Raw genomic sequence first — 18,237 nt, forward strand, 5'->3', positions numbered from 1 at the left:
CATCACCACTCCAACATACTCTCCCTCACAGTCCCTCTTCATGCCCATTCTATACTTTCCTCATAACATGTTTATCAGATGTGGCATTCCTTAACTTTTAAGAAATGTACAAAAGTCTAGGGAAGTACAACAGAGTGAATGCAAGTCTAGGAGATTGTATGTATAAGTTTAAAATGTTCCTAGATTCATTAATTATGTACCTGTCAACCATTAATATAATTGGTCAATAGAAACAACGAGAATTTAATCTGTTCCAGTGTGAAAACTAAATCTTCAATTCAGCTGAAGTTATTAGCTCCCAATTTATTACTTTGGTAGAAGCTCCCAGTTACTTTAGTTTTAGCTGTTAGCTTCTAATTTATCACTTTTACCATTTTAACCAAGGTGGTGTTTGATTGCGCTTTCTACAAAGATCATTTTTTTATCAATCTTTCTACAAAGATCTTTCAAAGGCCCCAAACACTCAAAAGATCTCCTAGGCTTCCAAAATGAAGATACAGCTTGGTAAACCCGTTGGTAACTTTGCTCTCCACACTCTTCTTTTTGATCTAACAACAATAGGAAACGATGGAAAGGTGTCTTCTAATTGACTAAAAAATAACAGTCAGCTCAGATGAGTTAAAAATATTCCCAGGTTTTAGAAATGAAGGCTTTTAAATAATAAAATAATAATAGCAATGTTATTGAGATGAAGGAACTGGAAGCACAATCCAAGAAACTGGAAAAAAAAACTTCAATTTTAGTTTCCTGTTTTTGGTCTTTTTTGAGCTTCAGTTTCTAGTTGGCTGTGGCTTTCAAAGAAATCTAACCAAACCATAAAAGATATTCTTACAATTTATGGCTTTCAAAACCCCAGCCACAGCCTAACCAAAAAGGTGCTACTCATTCTGCAACACTGCCCAAGATGTAAAACAATTACAAGCAGACTAATTAAAAATTCTAGAAAATAAAACAAGATAATGTAATGATAATAAACCAATTAACAATTTACCATTGTAAGTTTGTAAGAGTATTTGCATGAACTATATAACAGGACATAGATTAATTGTTCAAACAAAACATGTGATAAACATTCTTGAACCATAAAAGACCCAAGTCATTGGATATACAAGGGGTATAACAGCAAGCGTTAATCTACATTATGAACAAAGTATCTATAGCACAATTTCTCAGAGACAGAAAATACCTGAATTAACCAAACAACATTCTCACTGTAAAGCTCATTATTCACTATCCAACTAGCTAGTTGGTCCCATTCACTCTGTTTTCTACCATATATTGATATCCTGTATTCAGCCATCTGCAAAACAATGAAATCAACCATCATTAGTAAAAGGCATCATTGTTCAAATTGGAGCATCAAAAGCCTCACTAGCTTCAAAATAATTATCGAGATAAACCAAAAATTAAGTAAAGGAAATACAAGAGAGCAGAAATTCATTAAGGTCCAACCAATTGGTAGAAATGGTGTTGCCTTGGCACGTGGCACAGGTTCCAATTATTTAGGTGCCTACAGGTGCCCAAGAATCATGCTCTCTCTGTTTCATCCACCTCAAAGATCAACATTTCCTCCCACACTTTGATGTAGCAAGGTTTTGGAAAACCAAGAATCATGCTCTCTCTCTGTTTCTGGTTAGCATAAGAATGTCTTTAGAGCTTATGAAAACATCTTTGTAACCTCTAACAGGTTTGATCTGTCCCCCCAGTTCCGTATGTTTCCCAGCAAAATTTTTAAGTCTAACCTCATTGAGTCTGATGTTTCCTCCATCTTGTTGCCACCTTCTCAACTTCAGGGCCACCTGGAGAAAACTAGACCAGCCACTCCCTTGATCCCCCATAGGAATGCAAAGTCGTTTCTGTTGAAGAATAATCAGTTTTATGATGTTTTTCTGAGTAGATGTTTTATGTTAGTTGTTAGATAGGAGGTGGGGACCACAGTAGTTATGTGAGTCCAAATTTTATTACGTTTTTGAGTCTTATATATGCTGTTTTATGCTTTGCCGCCCTATAAGGGCATAGTTGTCTTTGTACTGTTCTATTATTTTTAATATAAAGAATAAGTGAAAGGGACGGCCAGATTATTGCTCTCTTTTCTTTTCAACTTCTCTTATCTTCCTTCTCTCTTCAAGAAACTACTTTTCTTTCATATTTTTTTTAATTCAGCAGATTTCTATTTGGTATCAGAGCATCGGCTAGGGTTTCTTGAAGCATTCTCATGCAGCCCTAGATCAGCCAACTGCATGAAATATTAAAGGGTTGATCGATCTACTATAGATTGCCCAGTTCTTGGATTTTTTTGTGGGATCTAGTCATCAGGAAGGCGATCTACTGTTCGGCATCAAAATCAGGAAGAATTGGAGTATGGGGAAGAGTCCCAGAAAAGTTGGACTCTTTGTTTTTTATTTGATCTTGGGCGCCCAGGTATTGTTAGTTTTCTTTTTATTTTTTGAAGAGGGTTGTTTGGTTTCTGGAATTTTCTGAGCCTCCTGGAGTGATCGATTCACTCTTCTCTCTGTTGAAAGGCATGGGGAGGAGAGAGATTTCTCTCCAATTAGGGTTTTCTTCTTCCGGAAGGGTTGGTTTCAGTGTGTGTGATGTTAAATTATTTTTGGAAGGTCTCCAATCTACTTTTTCTTACTGTTGAACTGTTTGAAGTAAGATGAAGAGTTGGAATACCGAGATGAAATCTATCGGTACTGTGGGACTGGGTGTTGGAGGTAGTAGTGATATTTTTGGGTCTAGGATCATTACTACAGTAAAACATGATGGTACAAATTATTTGGAGTGGGCACAATCAACTAAGATGGCTATTGGTGCCCATGGAAAATTAGGGTATCTCACTAGGGAGGAGAAGAAACCTGATACAGACTCTTCCCAATGGGTGAAGGAGAATTACATGGTAATGTCCTAGCTGTGTAATTATATGTTACCTCATATTGCAAAAAATTATCTATGGGCTAATACTGCATAAGGAGATTTGGGATGAAGTGACTGAAACCTACTCTCAGAAGCAAAATGAAGCCAGAGCCTATCAAATAAGGAATCAGGTGATAAGTATGAAACAGAGAGAAAAACCTCTTGTTGTGTATTTCACCATGTTGAAAACCATATGGCAAGAAATAGATCACTTAGAAATTGTGGTATGGGAAAGTGTAAATGATGTAGCAACCTATTATAGACTGGTAGAGAGGAATAGTGTTTTTGAGTTCTTGGCAAGGTCGAACCATGAATTTGACATTGCTAGGCAACATATTCTTTCTAGAGAGGGTGTGACACTCCCTCAAGCCTATGCCTTTGTCTTTGGAGAGGAGAGTAGGAGGAATGTAATGATGAGACAGCTTGGGGTTGACCAGTCGACTATGGTTGGTACAACAAAACCTAAGCCGAATGGAGACAGGGAGAGTAGTGAGACTACAAGGGAAGATAAGGACTTGGTGTATGATTATTGCAAGAAGTCAAAGCATACCAGGGACACTTGTTGGAAGCTTCATCCAAATCTTATGCCTGCCCGGATAAGGAACAAGAAGAGAAATGCAAATGTAGCTACTACAAGAGACTCTCCGGCCCTTATGAGTACGAAAGATTCACCCAACCCTAGCCTTCCAAATGGACAGCAGAATGCAGGAGCCAACTACACCACTTCGTTTGCACATACAGGTAGTCCATATGCAACTGCGAATCTTGCATCCACTTCAAGTAAGGAGTGACCTCCCTGGATTATAGACTTAAGAGCATCTGAGCATATGACTAATGCCCCTACACCACTTCGTTTGCACATACAGGTAGTCCATATGCAACTACGAATCTTGCATCCACTTCAAGTAATGAGTGACCTCCTTGGATTATAGACTTGGGAGCAACTGAGCATATGACTAATGCCCCTACCATTTTCAGTTCCTATCAGTTTGTACTCTGGTAGAGACAAAGTCTCAACAGCAGATGGTTCATGATTAGGGCAGATTTGGCCCTCCAGTGAAATTGTGACACGTGGCACCTCGTGACAACTAGGAAAACACCCAGCCAACAAACTTACGAAGTTGGTGACCCACCCGGGCACCAGTCTGGCCGACCTGGCACGACCTACGCGCGGCACACGCGACCTGCGCGGCGCGCGCGCGCAGCCTAGCGCGCGGCTTGCACGACCTAGCCGACCTGGACCAGCCTAGCGCATGATTCGGCCAAGCCGCCCATAAGGCACCCACCAACAAACCTGGCCTAGACATTGACCCGCCGACTGACACAAGCGCCAGCTTGACGACCTGGTCTAGACACTGACCCGCCGACTGACGCAGGCGCCCCCCTGACAACCCGGCCCAGGCGTCGACCTAGCCGCCTGACACAAGCGCCAACCTGACGACCTCAAGGAGTTCACCACCATACCCCGGTTCTGACAGGATGCGACGAGTCTTACCGTTTGGAGGCTTTTCACCCACCTAACTCGCGAGGACTCCGGTATATAAAGACCTCACCCCCCAAAGGGGAGGGGGATGAAAAATGGGAAGTAACCCCTGCTCTCTAGCTCTCTCATATTATCTTCAAAGCTCTCTACAATAAGAGTGCTAACTTAAGCGTCGGAGAGCCCCCGCCGGGAAAATACCCCCGGGACCTCTGATTCAGTTCTCCAGGTCCTTCAGCTCCCGCCGCCTACAAAGAGGAGGAAAAGATGGAGTTCTCGGAGGTCCCTCAGCTCCCGCCACCTACAAAGAGAAGGAAAAGATGGAGTTCTCGCAGCTCCCTCATCTCCCGCCACCTACAAAGAGGAGGAAAAGATGAAGTTCTCGCAGGCCCCTCAGCTCTCGTTGCCTACGAAGGAAAGAAGACCACCTCTTGCTGAGGGCAGTTGAATTGCGCCGCACCAGGGAGCTCCAGCATTCTCTAAGTCACCAGCCGCCTAGTAGGCAGTTCGCCACCGAGCAGTTCGCCACCAGGCAGTTCGCCACCAAGCAGTTCGCCACCAAGCAGTTAGCCACCAGGCAGTTCGCCACCAGGGAGCTCGCCACCAGGCAGTTCGCCACCGGGCAGTTCGCCACCAGGCAGTTCGCCACCGAGCAGTTCGCCAGTAGGCAGTTCACCACCAAGTAGCTCATCACTAAGGCACGCTACCACTGGGTCAAATAACAAGGTACTTAGCCAAAAAATTTTACATCACAAAACATTGGTACGTGGCCGAAATTGGTTACATCAGTTCACATATACCTATTGCTGGGAAGGGGACAGTTAGAGTGACCAATGATATAACTTTGTCCTCTGTTTTACATGTCACTAGACTTCATACCAACCTATTGTCTGTTAGTTCTTTGACAAAAAATTTGAATTGTTTTGTGACCTTTCTTCCTGGTAAATGTGTTTTGTAGGATATGGAGTCAAAGAAGATGATTGGGAGTGGTCGTGAGGTGAATGGAGTCTACCTTCTGGATGAGATTCCAAGACATCAGGACCATCATGTTAGCAATAGCAGTAGTAGTTGGTCAGAGTCAGCAAACCAAATTATGCTTTGGCACAATTGCTTGAGACATCTTTCTTTTAATTCTTTGAAATGTCTTTTCCCAAAGTTGTTTGAGTCTACTTTGGAGTGTGAGAGTTGTCAGTTAAGAAAACATTGTAGATAGTCTTTTAAACCAAGTAATAAAAAAAGTACTTTTACTTTTAATATTGTTCACATTGATGTATGGGGGCCATATCATATCCCTTCCATGGGAGGATTCCGTTACTTTCTCTTGTTTGTTGATGATTATACACGATATTCTTAGATATATTTGATGAGATCACGTGATGAGGTTCCTAACTTGATATGACAGTTCCACCAAATGGTTCTCACGCAATTTAGAGTGAGAACTAAGGTTTTTATATCAGATAATGCCAGAGTACTTTGAGAAGGACCTGACCACGTATCTCTTAGAACATGGTGTAATTCATCAAAGCAGTTATGCATATACACCGCAACAGAATGGAGATGCTGAGAGGAAAAACAGACACCCTGTGGAGGTGGCAAGGAATCTTATGGCGTGTGCTTCAGTTCCTGTGCAGTTCTTGCAGTCGTGCATTTGATTAATCTTGTTCCTTCACGGACATTGGGGTTTAAGGTGCCATTTAGTCTTCTTTTTCCATATGGGGAGATATTTCATATACCTCTGAGGGTTTTTGGTTGTGTTTCCTTTGTTCACATTCTTGGCCCTCATCGCAAGAAATTGGATCCTAAGGCCAAGAAATGTGTTTTTCTTGGGTTTGCTCAAAACCAAAAGGGGTATTGATGTAATCACCCAATGTCGAGGAGCGGATTTGTCACTATGGATGTTACCTTCTTTGAATCCATCTTCTTCTCGAGTGGTTCTCCTCAGGGGGAGCGTTTGGGGAAAACTCACAATTTGTTCCTCTTCCTGTTTTTTTGGTGCCTCCATCAGTTCAGCCAGCACCTGCACCTCTAGTTTCATTACCTGAGCCATTGCGGGCAACCCTACAGAAATATCAGCGCCAGCAGATGATGGTTGACTAGGTATCAGATCGGGCCGTCTTTGATATGTCAATCAGTGAGATCCTTAGCGGGGGTCAAAACCTGGGCATGTTGGGGCAGTCTGAGAATTCATCTGAGTGAGTGATCATAGCGACAGGATCAGCCCCTTTGTCGGACAATGGTAATGATCGGGAATGCACTCTCTCTAATGGAAACCAAACTGCCGGCAGTTGATTTCAATCGTTGGAATTTTGTTTTGCAAAATTAATATATATATATATATATATATATATGTATGTATATGTACGGTTTCAAAAGGTTGTCCTCTCTTGTCGGGCGGTGCTTGATCATTAAGGGCTGAGAGGTTAAGTGTAAGACCATTTAGGATAATACCTGATGGGCTAATCTTGCACCTGCCCACAGTCCCTGGGTTTTTATAAGATGGCTTGGCCCAGGGGACCACTTAATGTAAGTGTTGGGCCCATAGGGTCCATGTGATGGGCTCAGGGGGTCACTGAGCTTTTTAGTGAATTTGGCTGGGCCTTGTAATAAAGGTTGGGCCGAACCCATGTGGCTGGTGTGTAGATCAATGCTTGGGTCCCACGCCATACAAAGAAGCCCAACTGGGCAGCAGATTGGAAACTAGTTAAACACTGAACACTTAATGGGCCAAAAGCCCATTACGAGCTGGGCTGATATGATCACCCATCTATGGGGCGAATCTGAGATTAATGTTAGTAAAAGAATTGGGCATTTAACCTTATCCACTCTGGGAGACCAAATTCAAATCAGATTTGAATCTGGTAATCTCCTGATAAGATCAGGAGTAAACTAACTTTAGCTGCAGATAGGATTAAGATAATCCCCTATCCAAATATTGATTTGGAATGGGATAACTCCTAATTAGGAGGTCTTCTTAATCAAGAAGAAAGGAAGAGAAACCCAAGAGAGAAATATCAGATTTCGAACCAAGGGTTTTTGAGTAAGCAAGAAAGCTTTCAGCGAACAGAGATTAGATCTCACAAAACTCCAGAGAGAAGAAAAGTTGTTCAACCATCTTTGTCCCAGGAGTTCTCCTCCAACCGCCGCCATCCCCTGTTGCAAGATTCGATTTTTGCAAAAGAATGAAGTCAAGAAATCAGTTCTTGACATCAGTCTTGCAGAAAAGACTGAAAAGGACTCGGTGTTCAAAGTTTCCAGTGGGTTCTTGCGAAGGATCCAGTGTGTAGGACGCACCCAGCTAGTTCCTTTCCACCCACAGCTGTGTCATCTTCAGCAGGAGCGGATCTTGGTGTCTTCTTTGGGCATGAACACCAACTTTGGGAGATACTATTTCTCCGGATCAGGTATAATCCTCCATTTTTCTTTTGGTTCAGATCTGGTTCGGTTATGGTTCAAGTAGAATCCTTGAATATTGTATTCTAAATTTAGGGAATATGATTCCCAATTGGGAGAATGTAGGAAAATTTTTGAAATTCGCCCACCCATTCCACACCCTTCATGGCATCCATTAGATGGATCCTACCATTCTTTCATAAACCTCTGTCGTTCTATTTTAGCTGCGTGAAATAAGACAAACACCTATCCGAAAACTTGCTCCACGAGTTTGTTGAGAATTGCCTCGAGCACTTCTCCGAGAAGGAACAGAACCAACCGAGTCTCTAGTGACGTAAGCAAACCCTCAACCTACGTCTGAGATTCTGAACATCTCATTGCCAACTAGTGACCAAAACTTGAAGAAGAATTTCTTGGATTTGATAGTTAAAGCCATTGGAGATGAAAACAGAGGACAAAACGGAAAGGCAAGCAAAAAGAAGACAATGAGAGGCGAGGAGAATGAAGAAAAGAAAAAAGTCACCAAAAGATGATACTTTGTCTGGAGTTAAGGCAGAAGATAGTGATGGTATTTTCTACACAAGGGAGATTGAAGCTGTGACTTGGTCCAGTGAAGTCAATGCAGTGATGTGGAGAGAAGGAGAGCTGGAAATTAGAATAAGAGGACATCCTTTTCATCTCTGAAACCTGTCGATGATGAAATCTATTGGAGATTGCTATGGGGAGTTTATTACAGTGTCTCATAAAACACCAACACTTAAAAATTTGAGATGGGTTGCAGTGAAAGTGAGAAATACTTACCCTCACAATATACCAAGAACAATGGAAGTTAGGGAAGGACTGCTTACAGTTATGGCTGCCATCAAAATTTTTAGTGGGTTGGTCACAGATGAGTTATCTTGTCCGGTGTCAGCAGCAACTGTGCAGTTGGCAATGGTTCCATGGGTGTAGTTGATGGAGTCAGTCAAACAAAGCTGTACAACTAAACGTGGGTTTGTACGAAGAGAATGAGGGGAGAGTATTTGAGGGGAGCAATTCTGCAGGGGTTGTGGTGTGAAAGAAATGCAAGAGTATTTGAGGAGAAATACAAGTCAATTGAGGAGGTGCTAGAGTTGACACTGATTAAGGTGGCACATTGGGCACTACTGCACTAGTGAAGCAGCAATTTAAGGGAGTATGTATCCTTTAATGATTTGCTGAGGGGATGGCAAACTGTGCCTGGATTCCAATTTATAGAACAACAAAGAATGCTGGATTGGTATCCTCCTGAAGCAGGTTTGGTTATGTTCAACTTTGATTGGTGTTATCTTGGGAACCCAGGTCCGTCTAGGGTGGGGGTGTTGTAAGAGACCAGAGCAAGGCATCATTATCCTCAGCTTTACGAGTCCAGCAGGACAGGGTATCTCTCTGAGGGCAGAGTTGTTAGCATTGATACAAGGTTTATAACTGATACAGCAGCAAGGTTGGAAAGATGTGTTAGTAGAGGGGGACCATCAAATTGTGATCTCTTGGATGAAAGCACAAGAACATCAACTGTGGAAGTTTAGGCAGCTGGTGAGGAAGGCAATGGCTATTGGACTTCATTGAATGCCTCATTCAATTGGGTTCCCAGAAGTGCAAATATGTTGGCAGATGCTTTAGCAAGTGCATGGGTGGGGAAAGAGGTATCAGACTGTGGTTGCCAAGGTCCAGGTTGTAATTTGCAAATCTTCTGATGTGTTGTTTCTTGATTTTCTTTGCTTCCTTCTCCTTTGTACTATTTAGGCCTGCTACACTTCGACCAGTTAGGTTTTTTCTCTAATGAAACGTTCCTGCTAATTATAAAAAAAAAAATTACATATATAATTTAAAAAATATATAGTTCTTGTACGATGTGTCCCTTATTGTGATATATAAATGCTAAATGTCAACACCCAAAATGTCACTGGCTGTTTTTGAATACTTTTTTGCTATTATGAAACTTGAACTATGTAAAGTTTATGTATATAAGTAGGAAAGCTAACTTAACAGCCCATGCGGTATCCCAAGCTGCCAAAACTCATCCTTCTCCCTTTTTTGTCTGTATCAATTACTTTAATGGGATACCCAGGGTTGAAGATTGTATATCTATCTCTTTCTGCTAATATATCTTAGTTTTACCTGTCAAAAAAAAAAACTCAACTACAAATCTCCCATATAGACACTTCTTCTAATTAATTAGAAACCACCAAAAGACTCCAGATACCCTAAAAACCTTGCCTAAATAATTTCACCTGGAAACCCTTGTTTATCCTTTGATCAAATCAAGATAATATTTCACCTCCTCTCATTGACCAAACCCAAGATCTTTGAATCCCCTAAATCCAAGCTTCTTCGGACCAATCAGACCTCACCATTAGGACCGGACCCTTAAAAACCCCGCCCTACCAAATTTCACCTAAAAATACCTTCTCTAGCTTCCAAACTAGATAAGATTCCATTTTGTGAACTATCATTGGCTGCTAGTTAACACTTTCCTTTGACCTAGTCATATACCTTGTCTCCTCTAGGAACAATCCCAACCATCCAAATTAGTTAACCCTTAGATCAGAATACTCCTCCCAAACCAAGGACTTTACTTAAATACCCCAAAAAACTCTTAAGATATCCAAAACACCTCTCACTATTCCTTTCACCAAACTGTAAGTGTTCTCAGTCTTTCCTAAACACTTCTACCCCTAGAAAACTGCCAAAATACTCTTCACCTTCTCACTCACCAAAATACCCTTGTTTTCACCTTTTTAGACATTTCTACCTGTAAGAGCTCTCAAAATTCCCAAACTACCCCTACTTGAACATTATAAATAGGGGCAGGAAGGAGCCCAAAAGACCATCGAAGAAGAGTTAGGACGGGAGCCCCTTTCCCCTCAACTTAAGACACATTAACCCACTCTTGTTGCATCAACTATTTTTTCTTTCTTTTTTTTTCTTCATCCTTTCGTTCTCTACATTTTCTATTTTTAATTTTCCATTTCCGAAGGGGAATCTGAGAGTTCAAAGTTTAGACACCCATGCTGAAATATCCGCCATTGCTGGTGTTTCTCTAGCTCTGAATGAAGACACAACCTCCCCTCCTCTCCACCTTTGCATTTCTTAGCTCACCTCCGCATTTCCTCCTTTTCATCCTTGGTCGCATTTTCATAGAAGGGATAGGGCTCCAAGTTGCGTAACACCTCACTTGGTCAGCATTGTCATACGCTCCTCACCACTACAATTCCAAACAACTCCGGTAATACCACCCTCATTAGGCTCCAATTAGAAGAAGGGAGGGATGCATTGAGCACATTGGCAAGACTCAAACCCCCTTTTTTTATAGATAATAGTGACTAATCAAAGAGCACAATATACATCACACAACTCCTCACAAAGAGGTGTGAGGTGCAACCTCTAAACTCCATCATAAACCTTACAAGTGAGCCCAAAAGAGCTGATTTCTATGTACTCCTTGTTTGGCTAGAAAATCTGCCAACCCATTTGCCGATCTTCTTTGCCATTGAACTGTAACTGAGATATTTGATGTTAGTCACTTAAATCTTCTCAAGGCCCTCCTGTAGGGCCAGGCTGTCATTTCCAGCTCTTTTAGCCATCCAATAACCAATTTGGAGTACCTTCAATCAATACTTGCTCCACCGCCTATCTCTTTTGCAATTTCTCCTCCTTGTAGTACAGCTTGGACTTTTGCATTAATTGAATCTCCCATCCCAATAGGACCAGAAAATAGAACTACAATCTGGCCCTCATCATTTCTGAAGACTCCCCTATTCCAAATGGCCCAGGGTTACCCAAGCTGTTGCCATCAAAATTTAATTTAATAACACCTGGCATTAGGAGGCTTCTATTCCACCAAAGGCATGATTCTGACTTCAGAATTTTATGAAACTTGCTCCCAATTCCTCCTTATATCATCGAAAGAGTAGGATGAGAATAGGTCCAAGGATTTTACCCAACTTATGGCCCTACTTAAAATACTTTCCAGCACACAAGCCTGATCCCTCTCCTTGTCATTAAAATTTCTGGCATTTTGTTCCTCCCAAACAGTCCAGACCAAAGAAGCTCTAGCACACCTCCACAAGACTTCCTCTTCTGGGGAGGAAGAAGGAAGCACAAGAAAAGAAGCCCAAGGATAAAGGCTTCCAAATGCGAGTATCTGGGGAGGAAAGGTCCATGCAAACATGATCAAGAGTTTTAAGGAGCAAAGCAACCTGGTCAAGCTCAGAATCTCTTATAAAACCCAAATTCCAGTTGAGGCCAAAGGAATTGGAGGACACAAACCTTTGAATTTGCTCATTTTTACAACATAAAAAAGAATACAAGGAGGGGAAAAGGGTCCTTGAGGGTGAAGTCACCAATTCAAACATCCTCCCATAACAAAAACCTATCTCCAGTGCAAGCATCATAATCGATCAGGTTTAAAAAAACAAGAAGAATACTATGAATAGCCTTCCATGGAGAAATCAGCATAGCCCACCGAGATACACCAGCATCCCAACCATTACCTACGTCACCATGCACACTTCTTACAACTTTGTACCAAAGTCTTTCCCTTTCTAGAGGCCACCTTCACAGCCATTTGCCTAGCAAAGTTGTATTCTTCTTCCTTAGATTGCCTAAGCCCAAGCCACCCTGCTCTTTCCTTCTACACAATATTTCCCACCTAACCGCATGATCCTTCCTTCCCCAGCCTCCCACAAGAAATCCCTCATAATTTTCTCTACCTTCAGTATCACCCTTTGTGGCATTCTAAAGACCGAGAGAAAGTAAGTTGGCAGGTTTGCTAGAGTAGCTTTTATTAAGGTGATACGACCCCTGAGGAACCCCCTTATCACCTAAATCATTGAACTTGTGCTCGGATGTGAGAAGCCAGAGGTTTATCGTAGCCTACGACTCTACGCCTTTTTTTCATTTTCAATAATAATTGGGTCCCAAGAGAGATTAGAAGGGGGGACCCCAGAACCACCACCCTTGTTTGACTCCAATCCGAAGCATTTATAGAAATTATGAATCATGCAAAATTCTTGACTATGAAGTGTTTGTTGAACTGGGTGTAAGTTCTCAAGGAGATTCAGCTGTGCTCGTTCTCCCATCTAATTCTTGTGCAAGAGGAGCAACTCGTATCATTGAGGGTTCATCCGACACGAGAGAGGGGTACCTCACCCCTTCCCTCTCTCAATCCAAAATCCCAGACTCTTGGTTTGAGCAAGCCAAGTATTTGGAGTCACTATGAAAAAAAATCAAGAAAATCTTTTTTTTTTTCAAAATCAGGACTCACCACCCTAGTTTCGTGGTGAGTGGTCACTCTAAGAGGCTTCAAGTCAAATTTCCCTAATATTTGTCAGTGTTGTCATGGTTTAAAATGTCACTAATTTCCCTAATATTTCCATGACATATTTCCATTTCCATGGGTAGCGACATGAAATTTTACTAGAATCAACATTTCCCCAATGAAGACTACCCAGCACTATGTGAAGTACAAGAGATAGTTTCCATGACATATTTCCATTTCCACTTCCATGGGTAGCAACAAGATATTCTACTAGAATTGACATGTTCCCCGGTGAATACTACCAGTACTATGTGGAGTACAAAAGATAGTATTATAACATAAATTGGTAACAATTCTTGTAGGTATGTGAAGTAACAAGTTATTGCCCACCAAACATACATGATTACCACTTTGAACTACCTCAATATTCATTTCAAACATGAAGTCAAATATTAGTTTTTGTTTGTGTAATAGATTATTTGGTTAATCTATTACAACCATTTGCATTTTTTATAAGTTCAAATTTTGTTTTAACTCATTCTATCATGAAGTCTAAATCTTAAGGTTTAGAGGGAAACTTCATAATGTATTCTTTTGTCTATAATCTTAGTTTCTTAGCTTTGTTTAATGATTTGGAACAAGATAAAAAATTAAAAAGGTGTGTCTATGCTTCTTCTATCATTTCATAAAATATCATTCTATATTCTGCATATTTTACAATGTTTCCACCATGTCTGTAACTTTTACAATATTTCCATACGATATTTCCAACATTTCCAACATGTTCTTATAATTGGATGACTGACATTCCATCGACATCGACATTTTAAACCTTGGTGCTGTCTCCAATTTCTGGCATGATGACACCCTGTGTTTCAATTTTTCCTGGTAACACTGGCCAGAAACATAGGAAATGCCAATAAGGAGTCAACTTCTACCAGGTGACAACTTTTACCAAATATTAAAAGAGAGATAAGGTGCATGCATCCAATAGAAAAGGAAAGGTGAAATGGCAGGGAAAAAAAAAACATAAAAGCCCAATTCCAAGGGCTGAAGTATAATTAGCATAGCACATTAACCTGGAACGATCCTTGACATTTATCTGAATGTTATTTGATGCTGGAAGCAAAATATCTGGGTTTTACCGCTCTAGTTAAATATCTTAGGCCCCAAAGCCTCTTAGATCTTCACATCCCTTTATTACCAATTTGAGAATACTCCCGCAGCCTTTATTAACTCAACAGTAGGGAAAATAAATCCTTAACCATATATGCATGTCATTATTCCTTTATGAATTGGGGCCTTAGCAGTACAAATTTGCAAAAGAAGGTGAACCCATGAAATGCTGTCAAAAAAACCTACATTTTGAAACACTGACCTGCACCCAGAAGAATGATGGAAATACCCTACAAGGCTCCAACCGTCTACCAGCCTCACAGCCTTCATCATATTGAAGTATTTAGTTTGTACGAGGAAGGGTTATTTTAGGAAGATAAATTATAGTCAAGGACTATTTTGTGAGAGAAGATGGTAAAGTATGAATTGCATTGATATCCAAAAAACAGAGAAAAATCGGCCCTATAAAGTGAGCATCTGTACAGCAGAAAATCTCCTCAGATTTCTACCCAATTGGGGATTTCTTATAATTTTGGATAATTTTAATATTATATAAGTATTTTCTATTAGACAGACAAAATTGGCATGTCCCATTAATTATTTAAGAAACTTTGGTTGCAACTGTTAATCCGCTTCCATACAGGAGGAAATTTTCAATACTTGCAAGACTCAGAAAATAAATACCATAAGTAAAATTATCAAAGCAATTAAACTTTTACAGTCTGACACTGGGCAAAAGATACAAACCCGTGACATAATCACAAATAACACAAGCATATTAATAAAAATTGAAGTAAAAGGATAAAACTATGAGAAAAAGATTTATGAAGAACCTGGTATTTACTTGCAGTAAGATCAGAAAATACTTGTTTAGTCAGCTCAGCCAAGAAACGACCTGTTGGAGAGGAGAGTACATACAAATTACTTCAAAATAACAATCATGACCAAAATAAAACGGATTAGCAGGTAAAGATTATTGATATACTTTCAGACTAATCCAAAGTAGAGATAATCATTTGATTTTTTTCTTTCAAAATGTTCTAGCATAGAATAAGCACATGAACCCCAAAGTTAAGGAGAACTCAAAGAAAAACATTGGCTCCATAAAGTAAACTTGCAAAAAAAATACCAAAAATATGTATCAATTCCATTGAGTAATCCATGCTTCATCTATTCAGAGTTTCAGACCTACTCTATGTTCACATCTAAGCTGGTTTGATAGCATACAAAAACCATTTCACATTTCGATGACTGGATAAAGAAAGCAACCTCTTGTTATCCTAGTTTGAATTGCACTAATAATAGATCAGCTGGCTGAATCTAAGGGACCAAATAACCATCTTCAAAGGTTAACGAGAGGAACCACCATTTGCTTCTGTTTAAATAGTAAGACATGCAAAAAATTCTCCGTATACTACTAACCTTTTAATTTCCCTTTCATAGTATTAAAGTGTTTAGTTAGTAGCTTGCCATTTTACAAGGGAAACATTTTTGCCCCCCCCCCCCATATTGGTATACCAAAATTACATTTTCCTCCCCTATAATATTGCTTGGTGCACTGGAAAAAATCATGCTAACAAGTGTGAGAAAGGACAAAAGGTCTGGGAGTGGCCACTTTGTTCAGAAGGATGCCAAAACTTAGGTCAACATCCAATCTATCCCTCCCAAGACCCAAGACAAGGACCATCTTGCATAATAGCCCTTATCCATGAAGGTAAGGTTTAATTCCAAAAGTTCCCTGATAATTAAAGTTATGCTTCTACTCTTCCAGACTTGAGAGTTAACTAATCAAATATTTTCAAATGAATGTTAGCTACAAAAAGATGGAGATGTTCCATTTTCACTCATAAAATTTTACCTAAAAGCCACAATTACACTTGCTAAGTGATTATATCCCTGCCTATATTCTTAATCTAAGAATAATTAAATTTCAAAAACCTCTCTTAAGAAAGTGCATTATATATTTATATGTATATTTTATTAAAGAAAGCAAATCTTTCCTAAAACTACATTGGGCCATAATTTTCAATAATTTTTATATTGAAACCAATGTTTAAAGTATCAATACACCCAAATGTACAAGCAAGGGTGTATTGGTACTTTAAACCATTCACATTTTATTTTTTTAGTTTTTTCAAAATTTCATTTCATTTTTATAGATATTTTATATTATTTAATAAATAAAATAAAGAGTTTCCTGAAAACACCTTTAAACAGGTGGTACAATACGATATACAGGGTGTATTGCATCAATACTTCGAACCTTGGTTGAAACGTTTTGCTATTATGTTACTTAATTTTTAATAGATTTATACTTTTCAGTAGATGGGGTTATCTTTTTAATTAGTAAAGCTCTATTTTGATAATTTGGGCATGGGGACTCTAACTGAACTGGTTGGGACACATACAGGGATTCGAGATGGAAAGAGATTCTCAGACTGTAATCAAGTAGATGCAATATGATAGTTTGGGCCCTTGGTACTTGGCAGGGCTAGATATTTGTCCATCACTATAAATTTGACTTTTAAATTGACTGAAAAATAAGCAAATTTCATGGCTGATAATCTGAACAGGGTGGTTTCAGTAGATCTGAGCCTTTTTTGGGAATCCACATTATTAGGGCAGGGCATGTAAACATAATCTATGCGATGCACCTAATGTCTGAGGTAAGTTATGAGGCTAGAAAATTTTTAGGGGCCCACATTACAGGTGACCCACCCCTGGCTACTAGAGGAAATTTGTATGCCAATCATAGTCACTATTGGGAAGTATATATAAATGAAGAAAAAGCAATCAAATATTCTTGAAACATCAGAAAAATTCATGACCAACTGCAACCAATTAATAGATATTACACGGATTGAACATAATGGGTTTTATATGCATATCTTTTGACACTGGTCCATAGAAGATAGAAAACCAAATCTGTTTCTTTCAAATTTTCACCATAAAATCAATAAAAGATTCAAAACTGTGTAAAATCACTATGGAATAATCATTCAAATAGACCTAAGCTCATCCCCCACCAGAATCTAGGGTTTCTCAGAATTGACTGAAGGATGACTGATCAAACCATCTCAATGGCTAGTGACATCAAAAAGTTCTGGAAGCTCTGTCAAGGCCTGTGGATCCTCAACAATGTTCTAGTACCAACTAGTAAATATATGAAGAAGAAGAAGAAGAAGAAGAAGAAGAAGAAGAAGAACATCAGGGAGCATACCCCACTACATTATCTTATATATGAATTGAACTAGAGTAAATAATAAGGCAATAATATCACAAATTATGAGAACTGATTATAAAGATAATATTGCCCCAGAATTTCTCACACCACTCTCAACAATGGGAAGTGCTAAGAATAGATGCAATTCTCTGAAAAAATATTGAATTAGAATATTATGATAGTAACTATTTATAATAAAGTAACATATATGTTGAAACTAAAATATCTATTTGAATTAAAATAATAAACTTTTTTTAAGTTAGGTTTTCAAGTATTCTAATATACTTTAAAGAGGTAAGTTTCTTCATTGTAAAACAAAATAAAGTTTTATCAAAGAAAAAAATTATTACAGCTGTACAGTAGAAGGTGAATTGTTTAACCATAACAAAGAAAAACTTTGGGAAGCAAATTCCATGCATGTAAAATCATTTGTGCTTTGGAGATCCTTAACCACCTAGAAAGAACATCTCTTAACATTGTTGGTTTTGACTTCCAGATACCTGTGGTTCCTTCTTTTGGGTTGTCTATTCCTCCTCTCTCTCCTGTATCACTCCATGGCATTTCCATTGAAAGCAGTTTTGTCAGGCCCTATTCCAATAGAAATTAAAACTTTTTTTGTTCGCTTGAAAATTACACTTTTTTGTGTAATGCAAATTATGAAGCTAGTTTCTTCTGGTGTCCTTTTAGAAGGAATTTTAATGACTGGGAGCTAGGAATGATTTCAGATTTGTTGGCCTTGCTCCAGAATCATCACCCAAATCTGGAGTCCTAGATTTTAAGAGTTTGGAGCTGGAAGCACTCTGGTATTTTCAATGTTAAATCCTTCTATCT

General features: G+C 39.4%; 1 protein-coding gene across 5 annotated transcripts in view; it reads right to left on the reverse strand.

The window, feature by feature from the left end:
• The window catches only part of FAC1 (AMP deaminase, putative / myoadenylate deaminase), a 58,356-nt gene that overhangs the window by 26,995 nt on the left and 13,124 nt on the right, over positions 1-18,237 (reverse strand). For all 5 annotated transcript variants that reach the window (XR_016108207.1, XR_016108206.1, XR_016108205.1 and 2 more), the window contains exons 10-11: positions 15,017-15,078; positions 1,187-1,300 (exon numbers count right to left, since the gene is read on the reverse strand). Coding sequence is in view for 2 of the 5 variants with exons in the window: in XM_088973788.1 (XP_088829914.1) it covers positions 1,187-1,300; positions 15,017-15,078 (176 nt within the window). In the remaining 3 variants the exon portion in view is untranslated. The remainder of the gene's footprint in view (positions 1-1,186; positions 1,301-15,016; positions 15,079-18,237) is intronic.

The sequence above is a fragment of the Nelumbo lutea genome, chromosome 2 (genome assembly GCF_056320005.1).
Source record: "Nelumbo lutea isolate HS-2025 chromosome 2, American lotus-T2T, whole genome shotgun sequence".
Classification (NCBI taxonomy): Eukaryota; Viridiplantae; Streptophyta; class Magnoliopsida; order Proteales; family Nelumbonaceae; genus Nelumbo; species Nelumbo lutea.